Source organism: Artemia franciscana, chromosome 14, assembly GCF_032884065.1.
Source record: "Artemia franciscana chromosome 14, ASM3288406v1, whole genome shotgun sequence".
NCBI lineage: Eukaryota > Metazoa > Arthropoda > Branchiopoda > Anostraca > Artemiidae > Artemia > Artemia franciscana.
The window spans coordinates 11,339,879-11,365,350 of record NC_088876.1 but is presented as its reverse complement, the minus strand read 5'-3'; the positions used below and the strand labels follow the sequence as shown (position 1 = coordinate 11,365,350).

Sequence of the window (25,472 nt, the reverse complement as noted above, 5' to 3'; positions counted from 1 at the left end):
GAGGGTTAATAAAAGAAAAGAAGAAGAGCCACAGAACTGGAGAGAAAGAAAAAGGAACAAAAAGAACATTAATAAAAAGCAGGTTAAAGTTTGAAGTTCTATACACTTGCTGTTTAAATGCCAAATACAGGAGGCTACTTTTATGATAAACACCCTACCGCTCAAGTTGTTCACTCATTGACGCAAAAGCAGACATCTTCATAAGTGAGGGAAGGAGAATGAGTTGTTGCCAGTGTTACTCTCCCTGGCAGCTAAATGTTGTCGCGGGTCAATTGGAGCAATTGGGTATATATCTAGTTTAAAAGTAAAAGTTACAACAACATCTCGTCTGTTTTGTCTAAATTAACATCAAATATTAACAGACGTGTATAATTCATTTGATACTCCTGCCTTTAATAGCACGTTTTTTTCGTTTTTTTTGGTACTGATACAGTTTTCATGGTAACGAAAAAACTTAACCTCTATAGTTATCAGGCAAGTGGACAGAAGGGTGGTTTAAAGGCTGTACCCCCCCCCCCGATGAAATTCCAAAAAATTTTATGTTTTACCTATATTCCTTTTATATTCTCGAATAATTTGGATAGTTTCACGTTTTTTCCGAATTCTAGCTTATCCCCCCAAAATACTGTACCCATTCCAAAAAGTTTTCCTATGCACGCGGTTTTTACTTACTAAAAGCAATTGAAGCAACAAAGTTGATAATTATCAATGGAAAACTAAAACAAATCTTGTTAAATTACTATAGAAAGGGATCCCAGGGACACACACTTACCCATCACAGTTACAGTCATCATGATCTCTTCCACCGTTTCCTGAAGCCCAAATAAATATAGAGCCTTTACCCCCTCGACCCTTGGTAACTCCCTCTACAAAGGCACGAGTGGCAAGCTCACCAGGACCATCGACCTTAAACAGATAAAACAAACATTATATTCTAGAATTGGAAATGTTTCTGTATTCGAACAAGGCAATAAACTTTCTCTTGAAAAAGCTAGCATAGATAAAATACGCTATCCAGCTATTCACATTATAGCACTGTTTTATAGCCATAAAAAACAACTCACTATTTGCTTCCTAAGTATCAAAAGTAAAGTCAGCAGAGATGTTTCCGAAATAACGTCAAACCTTACTTCTTAGGCTTTTTTTAATGTAATCTTAAGCGATGATGGTAATGAAGAAATAAAACTTAATTATTGTTGGAATTTTTAAGTTCTGAAGCTCAAACTTAATTTCAAACAAACGTTAGCGTATCTAAGATATACTTAATTTTTCAAAAAAAAAAAAAAAAAAAAAAATCCGACTTCTCGAAATAGTATTTTGAGGTCACACTAGTAACTTTCCCTCTCTATGTCCTTGATTCCAGCAAACAAATTTACCAAAAGATTTCTAAAACCATGAAAAATTTGTTAAATTATTTTATCATCTAAAAGTATAAAAGTAAGAAAGTTCTGACGAAAATCCTACTAAACACAACAAGAAGAGGAAGTAAATTAAGACTCAGCGACATTTTTTTTAACGGTAATACAGCAATTATTTTTTTTTTTAGTTGAATATCACTGGTGATTCCAGAGTTTTTAGGAAAAACCTGTTTTGAAAAATTAGCTCACTAGAGGTTGAAATATATTCTTGAAGTAAGGTAATATACCAGCTACCAGGCACCAAAACCACGATAGTGTACTTAAATTAACATTTTTAATACGTATAACCCCACTAATTACCGGATTGAAAAATCTGAGTAGTAATTCGGTTTGATTAACAAACAAAAAAAAAAGATTAAGCAGTTGGATTAAATAGTCTTTTTTTGTCATTTATATTCATCAATCTTGTTTTTGACAACCATGCATTAGACCAACAGCTATTTGCAACTTTGATCCTTGTAAAGGGGTATCGGGTGTGGCGAATCTTCTGGCTCCAAATCCTTACACTCCTGACCTTACCACCCCAAGTCCCAATCCCATTGGTTTAAAACTGGTAATAAACTCTTTTGATTCATATCTACCTAAATCCTTATGACAATTCGCATGGTTTTTCATTTGCTCATCTTACATAAAGAATTAGACTAAATCTATATTGAATCAGAAGTTCGTCTTTTTTAGGCGTCTCTTTTATGTGTAAAAAAACTAATCTTCCCAAAGCTTCTGTCCGAAGTCGGATTGAGGAGTTCATCCTTTGAAGGGATGTGGGCGTCAACGATCAGGCATGATGGATACGGTGCGTTTTTCTAAAAATGTGTAATTTCTCCCAAAAGTGACTCTCAGTTGATAAAACCTCCTTTAAAGCTGTATTTAATCGGAATCTATAGAAAGGTCACATCCTAAGACTCTCTCTTCCCTTTCTGCAGTCGACACCTGAAAGATGTGTGGTTTGCTGACTTCAGGTCTGTGCTTGCTTAGCCTAAATCTGGGCAGAAACTTGATGATTTCCTCGACTTGAATTGGGGAATTTGACTGTTCCCCGTTTTTCTTGTTGGAAAAGTATATGTTCTAAGACCACACTGGCTACACATGACGTATGAAACCAAGAAATGAAAGTATATAAAAAGATCAAATAGTTGAGAAAATGAGGATTTTATCAGCCAGTAGCAAAATATGAAGACGAAAATCAAGCAAATATTTTGACAAGGAGCTCCGCCAAATCGTCCTCAGTGCTCAAAAATAAAGAAAAAAAAAACAAAAAACAACAACAAAATCTAACCTTTCGAAGAGAATTTTGCAATAGGAGAAAAGATACTGAGTAAAAAAAAGCCAGAGATCAATGAAAGAGAATTTACCAATTAGATTGAATAAGTATCCTTTGCCTTGCAACAGATTTCACAAGTCTACAAATTCGGTTTTAATTAGATATGCGGACAGGTTGTCTTAAATTAGAATGGGCAAAAATATTGAATAAAAAAAAGGTTACGTTTAAAAAATTACAGACACTGGAGACATTTCCTTATGCCCAATTTATAACAACTTAATATTAAAAGGCTCTATCAATATTTTCGCCCAGTCTAATTTAAGACAACCTGTCCGCATATTTAATGAAAACCGAAATTGTAGTCAGGCGAAATCTGTTGCAAGGCAAAGGATGCTTATTCAATCTAATTGGTAAATTCTCTTTCATTGATCTCTGGCTTTTTTTTTTTCTCCTCTTGCACAATTCACTTTAAAAGTTTACTTTTTTTAGCACTGAGGACGACTTGGCGGAGGTCCTTGTCGAAATATTTTCTTGATTTTAATCTTCATATTTTGCAACTGACTAACAAAATCTTCGTTTTCCCAACTATTTGATTATTTTATGTACTTTCTTTTCTTCGTTTCATACGTAAAAGACATTGACCATCTAAAGCGTAAAAATAAAAGATATTGCGTCTAAATACGCTGCTCTGCTGATATAGAGTTCGACTCGTTTTAACAAAATAAAAGGGACAACAAGAGCTAAGAGCTCATATGGCACTTGTGACGAGGCGAGAAGAGCTAAGAGCCAAGAGATCATATGGTATGAGCTCTAACAAAATTCTATGAATCAATAGATTGATTTAAAAAGGAAAATAAGATGCTTAATGTCGGTAAGGATTTAAAATAAGAGCTCTGAGTCACAAAGTCCTTCTAAATATCAAAATTCATTAAGATCCGATCACCCTCTCGTAAGTTATAAATACCAAATTTTTTCTAATTTTTCCTCTCCCTTTAGCCCCCCAGATGGTCGAATCTGGGAAAACGATTTTATCAAGTCAAATTGTGCAGCTCCCTGACACGCCTACCAATTTTCATCGTCCTAGCACGTCCAGAAGCACCAAACTCGCCAAATCACTGAACCCCTCCCCCCAACTCCCCCAAAGAGAGCGAATCCAGTACGATTCTGTCAATCACATATCAAGGACATTTGTTTATTCTATCCACCAAGGTTCATCCCGATTCCTCCACTCCAAGTGTTTTTCCAAGATTTCCCCCTCCAACTCCCCCCAATGTCAAAAGATCTGGTCGGGATTTGAAATAAGAGCTCTGAGACATGAATTCCTTCTAAAAATCAAATTTCATTTAGATCCGATCATCTATTCGTAAGATAGAAATACCCCAATTTTCACGTTTTCCAAGAATTCTGGTTTCCCCCTCCAACTCCCCCAATGTCACAGGACCTAGTCGGAATTTAAAATTAGAACTTTAAAGCACAAGATCCTTCTAAATATCAAATTTCATTAAGATCTGGTCACCCTTTCGTAAGTTACAAATATCTCAATTTTCAAAATTACCCCCCCCCCCCTCCCAATTCCACCAAAGAGAGCAGATCCGGTCCGGTTATGTCAGTCACGTATCTTAGACAGGTTTCTATTCTTCCCATCCAGTTTCATCCTGATCTCACCGCTTTAAGTATTTTCTAGGATTTGCGGTCCCCCCAACTGCCCCCTCCCCCCAATTACGCTTGATCCGGTTGAGATTTAAAATAAGAGATCTGAGTTACGAGATCCTTCTAAATATGAAGTTTCAGGAACAACCGATCACTCCTTCGTAAGTTAAAAATACGTCATTTTTTTCAGAATTAACCCCCCCCCCCCCCCAATAGAGCGGATCCGTTCCAATTATGTAAATCACGTATGTAAGACTTCTACTTATTTTTCCCACCAAGTTTCATCCCGATCCCTCCAATCTAAGAGTTTTTCATGATTTTAGGTTCCCCCTCCTCAAACTTCCCCCAATGTCACCAGATCCGGTCAGGATTTAAATAAGAGCTTTGAGACACGATATCCTTCTAAATATCAAATTTCATTGAGATCCGATCACCCGTTCGCAAGTTAAAAATACCTCATTTTTTCTAATTTTCAGAATTAACCCCTCCCCCAACTACCCCAAAGAGAGCGGATCCGTTCCGGTTATGCTAATCATGTATCTAGGAGTCGTGATTATTTTTCCCACCAAGTTTCATCCCGATCCCTCCACTCTAAGTGTTTTCCAAGTTTTAGGTCTCCCCCTCCCAAATCCCCCCCCCAATGTCACCAGATCCGGTCAGGTTTAAAATAAGAGCTCTGAGCCACGATATCCTTCTAAATATCAAATTTCATTGAGATCCGATCACCCGTTCGTAAATTAAAAATACCTCATTTTTTCTAATTTTTCAGAAATAACCCACCCCCCAACTGCCCCAAAGAGAGCGGATCCGTTCCGTTTATGTCAATCATCTATTTAGGACTTGTGTTTATTTTTCCCACCAAGTTTCATCCCGATCCCTCCACTCTAAGTGTTTTCCAAGATTTAGGTTTTCCCCTCCCAACCCCCACCCCCAATGTCACCAGATACGGTCGGGATTTAAAATAAGAGCTCTAAGACACGATATCCTTCTAAATATCAAATTTCATTGCGATGTTCGTAAGTTAAAAATACCTCATTTTTTCTAATTTTTCAGAATTAACCCCCCCCCCCCCTCAACTACCCCAAAGAGAGCGGATCCATTCCGATTATCTCAATCACATATCTGGGACTTGTGCTTATTTTTCCCATAAAGTTTCATCCCGATCCCTCCACTCTAAGTGTTTTCCAAGATTTTAGGTCTCCCCCCTCCAAATCCCCCCAATGTCATCAGATCCGGTCGGGATTTAAAATAAGAGCTCTGAGACACAATATCATTCCAAACATCAAATTTCATTAAGATCCCATCACCCACTCATAAGTTAAAAATACTTCGTTTTTTCTATGTTTTCCGAATTAACCGGCCCCCCACTCCCCCCCGAGATGGTCAAATCGGGAAAACGACTATTTCTAATTTAATCTGGTCCGGTCCTTGATACGCTTTCCAAATTTCATCGTCCTAGCCTACCTGAAAGTACCTAAAGTAGCAAAACCGGGACCGACAGACAGACAGACAGACCGACAGAATTTGCGATTGCTACATGTCACTTGGTTAATACCAAGTGCCATAAAAAACAAAAGAGGGAGGAAGAAGTAAGCAACAATTGCTTTTTGTGGCTTATTCAGCTTTGCCATGAGATCTGAGTATTTTGCTAGTTGGTGTACCTATTATTTGCTTCTCATGCACCCTTCCTCCTCACAGGAGCGTAGCTAACATGTTTTTCACAGGTTTTACACCCATCCCAAAGAAAAGTAAATTGATATTCCATTTTTATTACTTCCACCTAATTACTGTTTCCATAACAGTTAGCAAACTTTTTGAATCCTTACTTATTAGCGAGTTTGAAGAAAAAGTTACATCCATCCAACTAAATTTCTCAACTCACCATCAACAAGAAAAAATATAAACTTTTTTTTTTAGTTTACAGGAGACTTTTGATATTATCCTTGTTTTTATTTATCAAAATTTTTCAACATGATTTTATACTAAAAATAAAATACGACAGGGGCATGTTTCAGGGCATTTTCTAAGTAAAATGTAAGAAAAATCTATCATCACAGGATATTGCAAGACCTTTATGCTCAGTTTGGCTTCAATAAAAAATAAAAAAGAAGCACATTAAGTATACAATTTCTAAATTTAAAATAGCAAAAATAAGTTGTAAATTAAGCGTACTTTTGATATTGAGGTATTTGACAATAACTATTATTGTCAGTCTTTAGGGAACATTTATTAAGTAGATGAAAGATGCAGGTCTTGTTAAAATTTGAGCCATTGATCCTGACCCAGACACACCGTCAGACTTTACAGGAAAAGCCAACACCGAGGGAATAGTTTCAAAGCTAACAATTTCTCCAAGTTTTGAGCCTTTGCATGCGTATTAAATAACAAAGAAAAACAAATAAAAAAGGTTTCAAATGAAATGAAGACAGGAACGGATAATTCCCAAAAGAATATATTTGTCGGAACTTGGAATTCCCAAAGGATCTTCAGAGCAAACAGCCAAATGAAAGGTCAGTTCGCTGAGAGACGTAATTATAAAAATGGATCGCAAATAGGAGCCTATCATTTTAAGCAATCTACCAAGTCAAAGGGGAACTAGCTAAACTTTCTATCCTATTTTTAATTCCATTTACATCAGGAGAAATATTCCAATTCCAACTGCTACGACAAAAAAAGAAGTTAATACGTCTCCCGACTAGTAACAAGATGAGTAAAAAAGAATTGAATTAAAAGTTTTGAAACTGCTAGAAATTCATGCTTTTCTTGGAATGAATTCCCATGATGGATTCAAGCATTCATAAAGCCACCAAAAAAAGGAATTAGAAAAACAACTTGTTGAACGAATGATAAAGTGAACTTGCATCGAAATCCAACATTTCCGGCTCAAAAACGAAGTTTTTTAAGCTAGAACTTTCTGGTACTATGCCAAGTACGGTTACAGAGAGAGCAAGAGACAGCTTGCAAAATATAGTTTTCTTGTATATATATATATATATATATATATATATATATATATATATATATATATATATATATATATATATATATATATATCTATCTATCTATCTATCTATCTATCTATCTATCTATCTATCTATCTATCTATCTATCTATCTATCTATCTATCTATCTATCTATCTATCTATCTATCTATCTATCTATCTATCTATCTATCTATCTATCTATCTATCTATCTATCTATCTATCTATCTATCTATCTATCTATCTATCTATCTATCTATCTATCTATCTATCTATCTATCTATCTATCTATCTATCTATCTATCTATCTATCTATCTATATATCTATATATCTATCTATCTATCTATCTATCTATCTATCTATCTATCTATCTATCTATCTATCTATCTATCTATCTATCTATCTATCTATCTATCTATCTATCTATCTATCTATCTATCTATCTATCTATCTATCTATCTATCTATCTATCTATCTATCTATCTATCTATCTATCTATCTATCTATCTATCTATCTATCTATCTATCTATCTATCTATCTATCTATCTATCTATCTATCTATCTATCTATCTATCTATCTATCTATCTATCTATCTATCTATCTATCTATCTATCTATCTATCTATCTATCTATCTATGTATATATATATATATATATATATATATATATATATATATATATATATATATATATATATATATATAATATTATATATATATATATATATATATATATATATATATATATATATATATATATATATATATATATATATATATATATATATATATATATATATATATATATATATATATATATATATATATATATATATATATATATATATATATATATATATATATATATATATATATATATATATATATATATATATATATATATATATATATATATATATATATATATATATATATATATATATATATATATATATATATATATATATATATATATATATATATATATATATATATATATATATATATATATATATATATATATATATATATATATATATATATATATATATATATATATATATATATATATATATATATATATATATATATATATATATATATATATATATATCATGAAAAGAGAAATCACCAATGCAACAGCACAAACACATAAAAAAAAAGAGACAGAAGGAGAAAAGGAAGACTGTTTTCGTAAATTAGTGATTAATATAGACCAGCACTTGAATGAGGCCTTAACCCTACTCATCCATACAATCACATAGGTCAAACAGCGTAGCCATACACAATCAACCATAAAGAAAAATCCATGGACAGGCAGTCATGTCGTCAATAAGTATAAGTCGTCATTTACCAAACAATAGAAAAAATAAAGACAAATAATTCAGAGGCAACAACCCAACACAAGGGCTCATCAGGAGAATACACTTGTCTATAGGGTTTCGCCACATTAAATTCTCTACCCAGCCAAGTGTTGTGGCTACCACAGAATATCCATGGCATCCCCGTGTCAGGTATCACCCCCAAAATACCTGCCTATGAAAGAAAAAAAACAAAATGATTTTGATTTATTTATTGATAAGTGGTGTAAGAAAGAGAATAAAAATAAAGAGAGTTTTCAAAGTTGGAAGAATTTAATTATTAGTAGAATAAGAAATAAAATATATTCTAACTTAAAAAATAGTAACACTAAATCATTATTTTATAATGCGAAGATTAAACAAGCAATTGCTAATCTAAAGAATGAATTTGTAATTGTGCCAGTGGATAAAGCTGATAATAATTTTGCCATAATTTGTCAGAAGCTGTATTGTGATATCTTAAAAAGGGAGTTATGCACAACTAATGTTTACGAAAAGGTAAATATAGAGGATGAGAATTTAATTGAAAAGACTGAAGAAATACTTTTTAAAAATTTTAATATTAAAATAAATGACAATGATAAAAAGTTCCCTTTCCTATATTGGACTGTAAAATTTCATAAGAATCCCCCTAAACCACGGTTTATTGCTGGAGCAGCTAAATGTCCAACCCGCATTGCTGCTACTGACCTTTCATTAATTTTAAAGGAAATTGTAAATAAACTTAAAACCTATTGTTCTGGTATTAAAAAATTTTCGAATTTTAATCCATATTGGAGTGTTAATAATTCACTGCAGGTGATAGATTCTTTAGCAATGGTTTCAGCTAAAAGAATTGAGTCTTTCGATTTTGCGACAATGTATACTAATTTATCACTTAATGTAGTGTTTGATAATTTAAAAACTGTTATCAAGAAATCTTTCCTCTTATCTAGTAAAAGGTTCTTAAAAATAGACATTTATAATAAAAAAGCTATATGGACAAATTGCTTTAATACTACAGTTAACTTGAGATGTTACAGCTTGGATATGATTTTTGAGTTATTGGAATTTGTTTTATACAATACTTATATAAGATTTGGGGGTGATTTGTACAAGCAAATTGTGGGAATTCCCATGGGGGGGGAATGCCAGCCCATTTATAGCTGACTTGTTTTTAAGTCAACTAGAATATAAATATATGATGGATAAGAATAATCCAATTAATTTAAAACATGCTTTGTCAAATAATAAAAGATATTTAGATGATATTTTGGTCTTAAATTGTAAGGATTTCATTGATATTTCTAAAAATATATATCCACCAGAGCTTATTCTTGAGCCTAGTCATGGCGCTGGTCATGAAGATCATTTCTTAGATTTAAATATTAATATTTGTGATAATAATAAATTAAGTTTTAAAATGTATAATAAAACGGATGATTTTGATTTTGAAGTGATTAGTTTCCCATTCCCTGAAAGTAATATACACACAAATATTACATATTCAGCGTTTTTCTCACAGTTACTTCGTTATGCAAGGATTTGTAGTAATTATATTGATTTTAAAAATAGATGTAAAATCTTAAGCCAAAAATTGATATCAAGAGGTTTTTCTGCAAATAAATTAACTTGGCAATTTAAAAAATTTAGTTTTCATTATAACGAACTTTTAAATAAATATCAAAAGAATTATCTAGAAATACTTAAAGAAATTTTCAACTAATTTCGGAGGTTCGAGAAATGTTGTCGCAGCGCCATTTATTTTGAATTGTGTTTCTAATTGAGCGGATTTTCTTAAAAATTAGCCACATGGTAAAGATGATTTCTATAATTGTTTAGTTCATTCAGGTTTTTTGCAATGTGTTAATATTTGTGATTTGGTAAAATTTATAATATTTAGTTTACCTATTTTTGCTAAAGGGAGGGATATATTAACAGAATAAGCTTGTTTTGGTTTTACTTGGTTGTTTTACATTTGCTGTTTTTTTTTTTTTCTTTCATAGGCATATATTTTGGGGGTGATACCTGACGCGGGGATGCCATGGATATTCTGTGGTAGCCACAACACTGTGCTGGGTAGAGAATTTAGAGTGGCGAAACCCTATATAGGCCAGTGTATTCTCCTGATGAGCCCTTATGTTGGGTGTTGCCTCTGAATTATTTGTCTATATTATTTTTTCTATTGTTTGGTAAATGACGACTTATACTTATTGACGACATGACTGCCTGTCCATGGATTATTCTTTATGGTTGATTGTGTGTGGCTATGCTGTTTGACCTATGTGATGGTATGGATGAGGCCTCATTCAAGTGCTGGTCTATATTAATCACTAATTTAGGAAAACAGTCTTCCTTTTCTCCTTCTGGCTCTCTCTCTTTTTTTTTTTTTTTTTTCTTTTTTTTTGTGTTTGTGCTGTTGCATTGGTGATTTCTCTTTTCATGATATATATATATATATATATATATATATATATATATATATATATATATATATATATATATATATATATATATATATATATATATATATATATATATATATATAAAATCCAGTTTTTTTTGTAATACTGAAGTATTAATCATCGTTCAGAGAATTCTGACAAGAACATAAGAAGTACAAAATAATTTAGATGACAAATATCAGAAATAGATAAATTATGGTTCTGAAAGACTCGTAAAAAAATTATATTCTAAAAGTGAAAGGCTTACAGTTTTACCGTCATCATCTGGTCCCCAAGAGGCACTAAAAATATCAATATGCTGTGGATTCAAGCTCAGGCTTCTAGCTTCAACAGCATCCGTCACATCACCATCTAACATGCGAACACCGCCAATACCAGCATCATACGCAATTCCTAAAACAAACATTAAAATATAAAATAATAAAAAAAAACTTTTCTCCCGTTTTCACGCTCCTCTTATGACTTACAACGTTACAACCAAGACCGTATGCAGGGGGAGGGGTTTCAGCCCCCCCCCCAAAAAAATGCCCGAATAATAGAAACGGTTTAAGGTATTTACTCCTTCGCAGACAATATCACCCGGAAAATGCCCCCCCCCCCCTTGGATAATAAGGCTTTTCAAATTTGAGAATTTTATTTGAGTTTTTTTTCCCGCGGGGGGAAGACATTTTGGTATTTGTGTATTATGTGCCACTCACTGAAGTTTATGCTGCGTAAAAGTTGAGAACAAACCGGTTTCTTTGCTAATTTAATATGCAGAACAATTGTGCTTAAAACATTTTGCGTGCAGACCCGCTAAATTTCCCCCCCCCCCTCCCCTAATGTGCAAATATATACCAAATTTGTTTCTAAGTTAACAAAGAAACCGATTTATACTCGAGATTTACACATCGTAAACTTGAGTGAGTGGCGTATAATACACAAGTACCAGGATTTTTCATGGAGAGAGAGCCGAATTTCCCAGTATTATTTTAAAAAGATCAGAAATTAAATTTAAAAAAAGTTTTTTTCAACTGGAAGTAAGGAGCAACATCAAACCCTAAAATGAACAGATATTATTAAGTATATGGGGAATATTATTTTGAAGTGGGACTTCAGGGGAGGACATAAGGTGGGTCATTTCTATAAGGGGTAATTTTATGCCTTTCGGTGAAAGAAAGAAGCATTTGGGGAGGTTTAGATCGCGGAGGGGTCCGTACTTTTGTCAAATGTGCGGAGAAAATGGTGACTTTGAGCACTTTATGCGCAATTGTAAGGATTTGAAGGATTTGAGGGTAGAGGCTTTTGAGATTGGGGTAAATGGGAGGGATGGGATGGTCGAAATTTTAAAAAGTAAGTGTAAAGTGGATATTAAGAATGTGCGGAGGTACGCGCGAGTAGCCATGCAGCACAGAGAGATTTTTGAGGGTGGACGATAGGCGGGACAGCGAAAGTATAAAGTTATTTTATATGGTGTGCTTGAAGCATTTTCTTTTTGTAGCCATGATCCATGTAGTTTTAAAGTATTGAATATATATATATATATAGTATAAATAGTTATTTGTTGTTTTTTTCCATGCCCCAAAGTGGCCTTTGTTGCAATATCTATTTATCTATATATTCCCAGGACTCACCAAACGTCTTTGATTATAGAATATGCATAACAGATTGTATAAAAAAAAGGGTCAACTCTTATAACAGGAATATTACTATTTCAGGAAAAGTCAGGATGAGTAACCTACAGTCCTCATTATCTGGTGTATGAACCTATTCACGCTCAAGCCCAAAGGTAATTACACTGGAATAAAACATTCTTATGTTGTCATTTAAAATCTATCCTTTAAAGAACTCTAAGAAGAACTCCTTCCCCACTTTAGTAACTTGAACAGATATGCATTTGAGCGAGGTCTTGACCTTACCCACACATACAAATACCAAGGTAAAACAGTGCAACCACACATAATCAACCAAAAAAAGGAGTTCCGTGGACACGCAAAATTATGCTTAGTAAATATCAGTCATCATAAACTCAAAAATAAAAGTACCTAAGATCAAAATAATGGGCGAAAGTTGATTCTAGCATATTTTGGATACACTCTTTAGCGGAAGGTTGGACTTTTCCTCGATTATGCCTGTTCGGGTATGAAAGTTTGATCTTCTTAGAGTTGTGTACAAGTGTACCTAGTTTTCAATTCCAAAAGTTACTTCAGTCCCTTTCAAAGTCCAGCTTCAGAGACTTCTCCATCCTTGTTGTAATGATTGATACAACACTAATACTTACTAAGTATACGTTTTGAAGCTTTTGCACAGAAAACGATGAGAGCCTGGAAACAAAAAATACTTTTTTTTTTTTATTAATCGTACTTGGGAATTCTGGATTGAATTCTCGTACCGATAAGAAAAAAGCAGGTAAATTAATACCAAAGCATAACTCATTGATAAAGACACGCCAAGGTATAACACGTAAAAGCTACGATTTAAAAAGTACGCAAGAGCAAACATAATTGTTAGCCACTCCAACCTCTATGAGTTCTCTCACTGTTATTTTTACTGTTACTTATTACTAACATTTACTTTTACTTGTCATTTGTCATAATCAAAATGTATCAACATGATCGTTTCATACTTTTTCATTATCCTAGAACGAAATTCTTTTTTTTAACAGATTCGCAAAAATGTAAACGCAAATTGCACAAAAAGTGAATAGCATCTGCCTTGGTGCGACGTTCAGTAACGATTGTTCCCTAGCTCACAAGCTACGAGTTTTCTATTTTAACGTTAACCTGGGTCAGTCTTGCTAGTCTTCATATTTGCAGCCTTTTATAGAAATTACCAAGCATCGAGATAGTTTTATTTATGTCGGAGTAAGACAGAAACAAGAATTTACCTAAGGCGCAAATGGAATTATTAGCTTCAGCTGCCACTTCACCAGCACATCGTGTGCCATGCCGATTAGAATCAATCAGATCATATCTTGGAGCTGGATCTTCGTCGTGACTATTGACATCGTAACTGGCTAAAGGATCCTGCAAAAATAGAATAATAGAAGATCCAAGGTTTAAAATGGTAACTCTTATTTGGAATCATACAATAAGTAAATAAATTCAAAAGCAATACACAAATTCAACAAGCAGGGTTAGAACCCCTAGCGATTTATGTCATTACTTTTGGTGATTGAATTTGACCCATAATGATTTGATTTCCCTTTACCGGTTCCAGATTATTGCCTGTTTAGGTTGAAATGGCAAAAGAATTAACAAGAAATCACTCCAAAAGGAAAAACAAAAACTTTCCGTCAGAAATATTTTGAACAACTGAGATACAGCATGAACGTTTGAAGTTTTGTTTTTGACAATTTTACAGGTTTGTCAGTTTTTTTTCTGCAAATCGATTTCTTTACTTTTTGTCTATTTATTTATTTTTTCTTGGCCAGCGACAGTCGAATATCCAAGAGCGAGAGAAGGGGGTAGAGTTCAAGTACGGAAACATTTATGATTAGATCTTTTTAGTTATCCAATAACCAAAGTGTAATTTTTATCTTCCACATTTCGGGAGAGGATAGGCAGTATAAATAAATTCACACCTCCAAGCTTCCGTTGATGTGAGCATTGTGTGCCATTTAATGCCGAGGACATTAGATTTTGCATCCTGTTCCTTAAGTCCTGCGACTACGTGAGAAAGGTAGGAGGGGGAGACATACCCCTACTATGCCCTTTTTCCTACCGGCTCAAGTCCTTCAAAGATACCAGATCAAAATTTTGTTGAAAATAGTCGAAAGATTGAGCCAAAACTGTTTGTTTTTGATCATTAGAAAATCTGGGTGCACAAATGTACTGTTTGAGGCATCAGCACCCTCCCCCACCTGTAAAATGACCTACCACCCCTCCTTTACTATAGCTGATGCGAAATTATATATTATTACCCGATATTTTTGTTAAACATCAAGTAAATGAACTTGGTTAAATGAAGCTTTGAAACAAGTGTCTATATTAACCGTCTATTCTATATGAACTACTTGACTGTTTAGAAACGACTGTACTACTGCGTAGTATTACCGTTGCTGAAACTGGAACCTCAATATAAAGTTCTTAGATGATTCCAAATCGTCTGGCTGCCTCGAAGTTTTCCATCGATAGCAACTTTGCCCTCTTTGGGTCGAAATTGTAGTTCTATACTACAAAATGGCAGAAAATACACCCTTTGTTGTCGCATAGTATTTTTTTGCTACTGAAAAGATGTGATGAAATGAGCCATCTCCCGGGTTTCTACGATCATTGGTTTTGTTGGAAGTCTCAGGAAAAAAATGAACATGCATCCTTGATTTTTTTTTCTCGAAAAAATGTCAAATTCCGGATATGGAAGCTTGAAATCCCGACAACAGTATCCTCTGACTTGCTGAACTTGATGATGGGGTTTCATTATTACTTGTCCCCCTGGGGATGCTTTCCACCTTTTTGAAAATCGGGCAAACTTTCTCAGGATACTACCCATAAACTTGATGAATATTATAGATTTAAAATCACCATAAAAGCAGTTTTTTCTTATGTATATACTATTAACAAAACTCCATTTTTAAGAGTTTCGGTTACTATTGGCCCTGGTAGCTCCTTACTTGCAGTTCGTTATCTCGAACTACTTAAAATAAACAGAAATTTCCACAAACAGAAGTAGGGTTAACCTCTCTTAAAGGCTTTCTAAAGGCCAGAGCGTCATTTCACCCCATAATGACCCATAATCATTTGATTTCCCTTTACCGATTCCAGATTATTGCCTGTTTAGGTTAAAATAGCAAAAGAGTTAACAAGAAATCACTCCAAAAGGAAAAAAACGAAAAGTTTCAACCAGAAAAATTTTGTAAAACTGAGATATCGTATGAGCATTTGAAGTTTTGTTTTTGACAGGTTTAGAGGTTAGTCAGTTTTTTTTTTTCGCAAATCGATTTCTTTACTTTTTGTCTACTCAGTTATTTTTTGTTGGCCAGCGACCATTTGGCCAGTTGGCCAGCGAGCATTGTGTGCCATTTAATGCAATTTTGCATCCTAATACTCAAGTCCTTCAATTACCTCTGATTGGCAAGCCATCACCTAACGTACGGCCTCTCGGATTTACGCGTACATATAAGAGCATAGATGCTGAGATAGCCCGTGCAGAACTTAGTAATAATATAAGCATGATGTTAGCATAGACAATAAAGATATCTACTACTAGCTGTTGGGGTGGCCCCCAACACCTAGTTAGGGGGGGGGCACTTCGCGCCCCCCAAGCCCCCCCGCGCGCGTAAGTCATTACGCGCCATATTAGTTACGCGCCATTGTAGTTGTGTCCCTGGGTCCCACCTGTGAATATAGATAGATATATATATATATGTTTTTAACTACGTAAAACTTGCGAATATACAACATTCTTCGCTGTCCCATTATCTGTGCCAGATTGTCAGGTTTACTGACTCTTGAACATGCAACATATAATTGTCCATGGGAAAAACAATCCGTATTCAGATCTATACCTCATTATTCTAATGATTGCCCTTGAGCTTTGTTGATGGTGATTGCTAATCAAACATTCCCTGTGTCTCCGTCGTCATTTATATATCCCCCTGTGCCCCCCGGCGTCCCCGTTGTAGTTGTCTCCCTGTGTCCCGGTCGTCATTTATATTCCCTGTGTCCCGGTCGTCATTTGTGTCCCGGTGTCCCGGTCGTCATTTGTGTCCCAGTCTGTAATTTCTCTCTGATTGTCCCGGTCGTCATTTACATTCCCTGTGTCCCGGTCGTCATTTGTGTCCCGGTCTTTAATTTCTCTTCGAACATTCCCTCTGTCCCGGTCGTAATTTATATATCCCCCCCTGTGCCCCCAGCGTCCCCGTTGTAGTTGTGTCCCTGTGTCCCGGTCGTCGTTTATATTCCCTGTGTCCCGGTGTCCCGGTCGTCATTTGTGTCCCGGTCTGTAATTTGGTCAGTTGACAAACATGACGTCAGTCGACAAACAACTTCATGACGACATACAGCTCAATCCTAATAATGACGTCAGTCAACAGACACAAACAAACAACTTATTTTTATATATATAGATAAGTATTTAATATATTGCCTTTCTTTGACATGAAGCAATATTGTGCATGGAAAAGACGAAAATTATGCCGTTGAACCAAGACTAGTTTCGATTGGATCGACACTGACTGTTTTAAGAGAGGAAAAAGAACTATATGAAACCGACTCTAAAAATAAAGCGTTTGATTTCCTGGATCTATCAATTTATTAAACAAAAAAAAACAAGTATTTTTAAATGAAAGTAAGGAGCGACATTAAAACTTAAAACGAACAGAAATTACTCCGTATATGAAAGGGGCTTTTCCTCCTCAACGCCCCGCTCTTTAAGCTATAGTTTGACTCTTTCTCTTAACTCTAAATTTTAAAACAGTAAAAAAAATTAGCGTAAAGAGGGGGCCGTTGAGGAGGAAAAGCCCCTTTCATATACGAAGTAATTTCTGTTCGTTTTAAGTTTTAATGTCGCTCCTTACTTTCATTTAAAAAAACTTGTTTTTTTTTGTTTAATTTCTGGACGTTTTTGAATTAATGCATGTTTTGATGTTGGCTCTCAGCACATAAATAATTAAAACGAAATTTGCATCTTTTTTTTTTGATAAATGGCTTGTTCATAGTTTTAATCAGAAGATTTTGAGAAAAAAAGGAGCGAGGGAGGAGGCCTAGTTGCCCTCCAATTTTTTGATTACTTAAGAAGGCATTAACTTTAAATTTTTTACGAACGTTTTCATAAGTAAAAAATATACGTAACTTACGAATTAACTTACGTAGCGAACTTCTGTATTCGTATGTTTTTATTGCGTATATGAGGGGGCTCGCCCCTCGTCGATACCTCGCTCTTTACACTAAAGCTTAAATTTTGTCCCAATTCCTTAAGAATGACCCCTTAATCACAAAGGCCGTAAAATAAGTAGTTGTAATTACTAATGATACTTTAGCGTAAAGAGCGAGGTATTGCAAGGAGGTAGACCCCTCACATGCGTTTTAATGTCTGTTCGTTTTCAGTTTTAATGCTGCTCCTCACTTTCAGTAGAAAAAAACTTTGCATATTTATTTTTTCGTTGTTTTTTTTAAATAATGCTAGAAAATCCTGCGCCCCCTCCATTAAAAGTCTCTTCCCCCATGAGAAGTTCCTCCATGGAAAGACCCTCCCACGTAACCCCCCCTCCAAACCAAAAAAATCACCCTGAAAACGTCTGTACACTTCCCAGTAACCATTACTATATGTTAACACATGTCAAAGTTTGTAACTTGCAGCCCCTCCCACGGGGACTGCGGGGGAGTACGTCGTCCCCAAAGACATAGTTATTAGGTTTTTCGACTATGGTGAATAAAATGGCTATCTCAGAATTTTGATCCGGTGACTTTGGGGAAAATATGAGCGTTGGAGGGGGCCTAGGTGCCCTCCAATTTTTTTAATCACTTAAAAAGGGCAGTAGAACTTTTATTTCCGTTAGAATGAGTCATTTCGCGACATTCTAGGACCACTGAGTCGATACGATCATCCCTGTAAAAAAAAAATAAAAAATAAAAAATAAACACGCATCCGTGATTTGTCTTCTGGCAAAAAATGCGAGATTCCACATTTCAGGAGGCACACTCGTGCCTCTATAAAGAGGCGACACACGACAATGTTAAGCGATCTTCGGTTCCAGTGGTCGCAAACGGATGGGGAGGGATGCATTTCGTAGCCCGAGCTCCAACTAAGAAACCTGCAAAATTTCATCCCCCTCCAACTTTTTCTTCATGGGGAAAATCTGGCCGAAAGTTTCGACCTGTCAACCCAAGCCCCCCTTTAACGTTGTCCGATCGGGCTGAAATTCACAAGTTAAGGTCCCCTAGGGCCCAGGAGCTTATCCGCGAAATTTCAGCTTGATCCGATAACTCCTTCCCTGTTTTCCAGAAACCACGCATAGCCACTTAAAATTCATTTACTTTTTTTTCCTAGACGCCTACAGATCACATCCGACATCGGATCTGGGTGTACGAAGACTCATTCGATGCGGAATTCTCCGAGTAAGTGCCCATGAAAGTTTCGTAGGAAAATCTTAACCCCCCGAAAGTTTCGACCCTCCAACCCCCCCCACCCCTTTTAACGTTGTCCGATCGGGCTGAAATTCACAAGTTAAGGTCCCCTACGGCCCAGGAGCTTATCCGCGAAATTTCAGCTTGATCCGATAACTCCTTCCCTGTTTTCCAGAAACCACCCATTAGCTATTTAATTAACGGATTTCTCTCCATAAGAGCCCATGTTAATTTGATATTTTTAAAAGCTATTGAGAAGTTATATTTACACACATGCAAGTTATTAGCTCAGTTGGTAGAGCGTGAGACTTTTAATCCTCGGGTCAAGGGTTCAAGTCCCTTACTGGCGGTTTTTTTTCACAACATCAAAAAAATTTTGATAACACCTGGACAGCTTATCATTTGAGAGATAACAGAATATTAGCTTCTTATGAGCAAAAGAAACATTTCGGTCATCTATCTATTTTTTTTCTATTTTATACAATGATTTAAAAGCGGGGGGGGGGGGTTGGGGGCGGCAGCCACCCAACTTCCTCTCCTAATTCCTCCACGAGGAGTACAGGAATTATTAAATTACATCCACCATGGATTGTAGAAAAACGTACAGAAATAATATGAAAAAACTTCGTTTTCTTAAAGAGTTAAAGAGGCTGCGTCCCAAAGTCGAACCTTAAAACGTACAGGAATTAGAAGAGGCAGTTGGGGGGCTGCCACCCCCCAAACACCCAGCTTTTAAAGACTCTTTTGTACAGGTTTTTTTTTGTGGGGGGACTTCATTGTTACTAATTACTAGTTTCGGCGCAATGGTTCTCCTGTCCTCTTGTGTTTAACATTTTTCGAAGTTATTCCATTATTCATTCATTTCAATGTTTTGTTAATTAAAAGAGGACCTTTCCCAAGCCAAGAGCGGGGGGTTAGCAAAAAAACAAAAAACCTGTAACAAAAGAGTCTTTAAAAGCTGGGGGTTTGGGGGGCGGCAGCCCCCCAACTGCCTCTTCTAATTCCTGTACGTTTTAAGGTTCGACTTTGGGACGCAGCCTCTTTAACTCTTTAAGAAAACGAAGTTTTTTTCATATTATTTTTGTAGATAGAGGCTTGAAACTTCTACAATAGGGTTCTCTGATACGGTGAATTTGGTGGTGTGATTTTCGTTAAGATCGTATGACTTTTAGAGGGTGTTTCCCCCTATTTTCTAAAATGAGGCAAATTTTCTCAGGGTCATAGCTTTTGATGGTTAAGATTCATCTTGATGAAACTTATATATTTAAGATCAGCATTAAAATGCAATAAAAAACTATCGGTACCAAAATTCCATTTTTTTAGAGTTTCGGTTACTATTGAGCCGGGTCGCTCCTTACTACAGTTCGTTACCACGAACTGTTTGATAAAATCCTGCGGTTGCACCTGCCCTAATAAAAGTTTGGAAGTATAGCATCAGAGTTTGAACCCTTTAGCAGCGAATTAAAACCTGATATTTCCAACTCTTGTCATTATTTTAGATGATGTTCGTAAATGAGTATTCTCTGCTATTTTTTTTATGTTTCTTCTGCTATCAGACTGACACCTTTCGACGAAATAAGTAGAGCATAACGAAATACACAATTCCGAAAAATTCACCTCAGCTTTCTCTAGTCCAATTGTAAAAAAAATATCAATTCTTGATGAAAGCAAGAAAAAAGAGGAGATTAAAAGTACATTTAGCTAAAACAACGACGATTTCATTAAAATTTATTTTAATCATATTTAAATTTAAAATTATTACTTCAATAGCGTTAACTAAGCAAAGAACGATGTGTCTTAAATATTTATTTTTTTCAACCAGAGCACGTCGTCTAGAATGGCTGGTTAATTTGGGACTGAAAGTTCTAGGTCCCTTTCAAAAAGTCAAAACAGTTGGGGGAAAACATCCCCCCTACTATACCCTTTTTCCTAGCGGCTCAAGTCCCTCAAAGATATCACATCAAAATTCTGTTGAAAATAGTCGAAAAATTGTACCAAACTTTTTGTTTCTGATCATTAGAAAATCTGGATGCACAAATGCACTTTTTGAGGCATCAGCACACCCCCCCACCAACAAAATGATATACCACCCCTCCTCCACTATAGTTGATGCGAAATTACATATTATTGCCCATTACCTTTGTCAAACATCAAGTAAATGAACTTGAATAAATGAAGCTTTGAAACAAGTGTCTATATTAACCGTCTATTTTATATGGACTACTTGGCTGTTGAGAAACGACGGCACCACCGTGTAGTATTGCTGTTTCTGAAACTGGAATATCAACATATAGTTTTAGATAATCCCAAATCGTCTGGCTGCCTCAAAAAATTTTAATCGATAGCAACTTTGCCTTCTTTGGGTCGAAATTGTAGCTCTGTACTACAAAATGTCAGAATGCTACAAAATGGCCTTTGTTGCAGCATAATATTTTTTGGCTAAAGGAAAACTAGAACTTTGAATTTTCGTTGAAATGAACCATCTCTCGAGTTTCTACGATCATTGGTTTTGTAGGAAGACTCAGAAATAAAACAAACAAGCATCCTTAGTTTTCTTTCTCGAAAAAAGTGTCAAATTCCGCATATGGAAACTTGAAATCTCTACAACAGTGTCCTCTAAGGTGCTGAACTTGGTAACGGGGTTTTCATTAATATCACTTGCCCCCCTGGGGATGCCTTCCACCTTTTTGATAATCAGGCAAACTTTCTCAGGATACTACCCTTAACTTGATTGATTTTATATATTTAATATCACCATAAAAGCAGATTCTTTTTATGCATATATTATTATTATCAAAAATCCAATTTTTAGAGGTTCGGCTACTATTAACTCTGTTCGCTATTTACTTATAGTTCATTATCTCGAACTACCTAAAATGAACAGAAATTTCCACAAACAGACGAAGGGCTAATTTTTCCTAAGCTTTCTAAAGGCTAGAGCGTCATTTCACGTTTGTGAAGAAAAAAAATATACTATGCATTTTCTCTTTTATAAAATCCATAAATCTGCTGAGACGTCCACGAACGAATATCATTATATATTAAAGAATCAGTTTACTTTCAATATTTCTTTTTTTTTATTAATTTTTATTTCCTTTCGTTGCTTTTTATTGTTGTTGAGGTTATAATAAAAACGATACTGTTCAAATTACATACAATTTCAAATATACACAAATGACAATCAAATCCTTTAGAGGTTATTAGAGGGAGGAGGGGACCGGTACCATTACTCTTTATTTCTAAACCATGATTAGCCTTGAAGTACCATTCCTGTTTGGTTTTTGTCGCCAAAATGGTTTTTGTTTTATGACAAAAAAAAACTCCTCAAATAAAAATTGTTTTCAATAAAGTACAAATTACGCTCTGGCCTTTAGAAGGTTTAAGGAGCGTTAGCCCTACTTCTATTTGTGGTAATTTCTGTTCGTTTTAAGTTTGACTTGATTATTCATTGTAATTTCTCTTCCCATTATGTTTCATTTATTCATAGAGTAATTTCTTAACTTTTCAGTGAAAAACTTCTTGTTTGGAGAGAGAGTTTTTTTTTTCAATTGTTTTTTTTGAAAAGACTGGACTGTACCCCATATCAAAAAAAGAGAGAGAGAGAGAAAAAAAAAACATAAAACGAGCTTCGTCAATTCCAGGGTAATATCATCATTGCTTTTCTCTCCGAAGTTTCTGTTTGAAACGCTAAAGTAGCAATTCCGTAAACCTATTTTTCTAGAACATTGTTCAAGAACTAATAAACTTCTTGAGAAAGATTGTCTTTTCCGGGCAATATATTTCCCAAAGTTTTGATAGTCACATAACCCTTTAAGTCCCCTGTTAGCACAAAAAGTTTTCTAAATATAATACCAACTTAAAGTTTGTAGAATCTTGAAGAAGTTCTATTTTCAATGCTATTAAAAAAAATGAACAGCCTAGTTTCGAAAAGGAAACCATGGAAGGAAGTCCTCCCCTTCTAAAAAGCGTACAAGAATCCAAACATTCGGGCCTGTTCAATTCTTGAAACAAGCTTTTTGACCTATCAGAACAAATCTAAAGGAAAAATATGTGTCAACGCAGATATTAGCCTTTTCATCAACGTGTATCGAAAGCAAAAATAGAGATATATTATGCAAAAACTTCACAAATCAAATAACCGAACATCAATGATATTCAATACATAAGAAAAATAGAACAAAATCTTTAAACTGACAAAGTAGATTTTCTTTGAAACTGAATTACACGCTCTTCAAGACATTTTTTCATATTAATTTTCTTTGTCGATTTAGTTATTGGATATTACTATATATAGAGTCTTTAAAAACACATTAGGATATGAAATATAAACATAATTATTACATACAACATATAAACACATTAATGATATATAACATCCAAAAAATATTTGGATTATAAGCACAATTTTGATAGTGAAACGTAATGTTCAGAGTCAGGATTGTAAATTCAATGTGATAATCAAGATTAGTAATGCGACAAACCCAGAGAAGTTTACTCAGACTCTGCGGGTGGGTTGTGACGTAGCACTCCAATAGTCATGCCCATCCCCTCCATCCCCAATAGTTATAGATAAATATACTGATAATCTATTTGGCAAAAAGATCAAATCAGGAATCGCGATTTAGGGGTGGAACAGATATTGTGGGAAACTTTGGAGTCGTTCCATCACTTGCAGAAATCTTAGAAGTTGGTTGAATGGATAGAGCTATTCGTATTTAAAAATTACAGAAGGTTCTATCAACATTATTTGAGCTGAGAACAGAAATCTTTCATTGTGGTAAAAAAAAAAAAAAAAAGTTTTCGTTTTTCGTAGTTTCTCAAGTTTTGACAAGTAAAAAGTTTTCTCAGGACAAAATTGACTTTCAATTGTCAGGCCGATTGAAAAAAAAAACGAAAAAAAGGAGGAAATTCGTCCCTAATATTGGTCAAAACTGTCTCAGGAAAATAAGAAAATATTAAAAAAAAATTTCGTTTTTCGACCCCCTCCCCGCCCACCAGGTTAAATCTATACATGTTTGTGCAATATCAGGCCAAAATTCTAGTTAATTTAAGAATCAAATGACAGGGTTACGTAAAAGACTTAAACATAGGTAAATCCGAGAAGCACCCACTCTCAGAAATAACGTACACCAGGTGGCAAGTGCCAAGCGTGGCAGAGGTGTGCCAAGCGAAACAAAAACTATGCTAAGCACGGTGGAATTATGTTGTACTATTACACAAGGCAGACGTTCTGAAATGTACCCCAGGTGGAAGAAAGTTGGCACTCCCTCGGGTAAACTCAACCCTGCACTAAATATAATTTTACTCCTTCAACTTAAAAATTAATCTCCCATTAATTAAATACATTTATAATTATGAGCCACCCGATGGGAGGGGGGAAATCTAGTTACGTCTATCGACAGGCATATTTGTTCTTTTCTTCTTTTTTTTTTTATTTAGGATTTTGTAATTAAGAAGTGACCAATACCATTTTTTTGGGTGGGGAGTCGTCTGGTTCTCAGGTTTGCAAAAATGTTATATAATTAATTGTAAAAGCTCTTAATAAATATCAAAATTTTCGTTCTTTAGGGAAAGAGTATATTCTGGAAGAACTTACAATTGTGCGCAAATTTCATCAGAGAGATATCATTCTTCATTTAAACGAGTCACCAGACTCAAAGTCCATTCATTCCGCCCATACGGCCCTAGGCAAATAACTTATAAATATAAATTAAATTCTGAAATCGGATCAGATCTCCTTGACTTCTGTGATAAAACCCAATTTCACTTATTGGAGGTTGAAACCCTTTAAGAAAAGACGATCGGAAGTGTTCCCCTGACAACTAACATGGCGAAAGTTCATTTCTATAGCATCGATACGGTTTCTAACTTCCAATCCCAGGTCAACATCTCAAGGAAATTAAAGTGACAACTTTCAGGAAAATAGTTGACCAGATCAAGGAGATAAAATTGGATACTGATGACAGTCACTTCGAATGTTTAAAAAACAAAGATGTCTAAATACGTTTGAGCACAGGGTGTCTACCGGAGCTATTGCCCTTTGGTTGAGATAGAGGCAAATCAAAAACAGGACTTCAGATAAAAAAAAATCTCTACAAAAAAGAGAGAAAAAATTGACAGATTATTAGCAATAAAAACTTACTAGGTTTGAAGCGATGAAAATCAAAATAAATAAAAAGTAAGGTAGTACAATTTGAAGACGTCGTTAAACAACAAACGGGTGGTTACAAAATAAGGAATACCTATCGAAAAACAAATTTTTTTACAGGAAAATTTTTCTTATATGGGCAAAGATTCTCAAGCACTTCC

At 34.8% G+C, this 25,472-nt stretch overlaps 1 protein-coding gene across 5 annotated transcripts in view; it reads right to left on the bottom strand.

Annotated features, from left to right (window-relative positions):
* The window catches only part of LOC136035309 (furin-like protease 1), a 133,105-nt gene that overhangs the window by 59,266 nt on the left and 48,367 nt on the right, over window positions 1-25,472 (bottom strand). For all 5 annotated transcript variants that reach the window (XM_065717007.1, XM_065717009.1, XM_065717010.1 and 2 more), the window contains exons 6-8: window positions 13,985-14,123; window positions 11,366-11,511; window positions 773-906 (exon numbers count right to left, since the gene is read on the bottom strand). In XM_065717007.1, coding sequence (XP_065573079.1) covers window positions 773-906; window positions 11,366-11,511; window positions 13,985-14,123 — 419 coding nt within the window. The remainder of the gene's footprint in view (window positions 1-772; window positions 907-11,365; window positions 11,512-13,984; window positions 14,124-25,472) is intronic.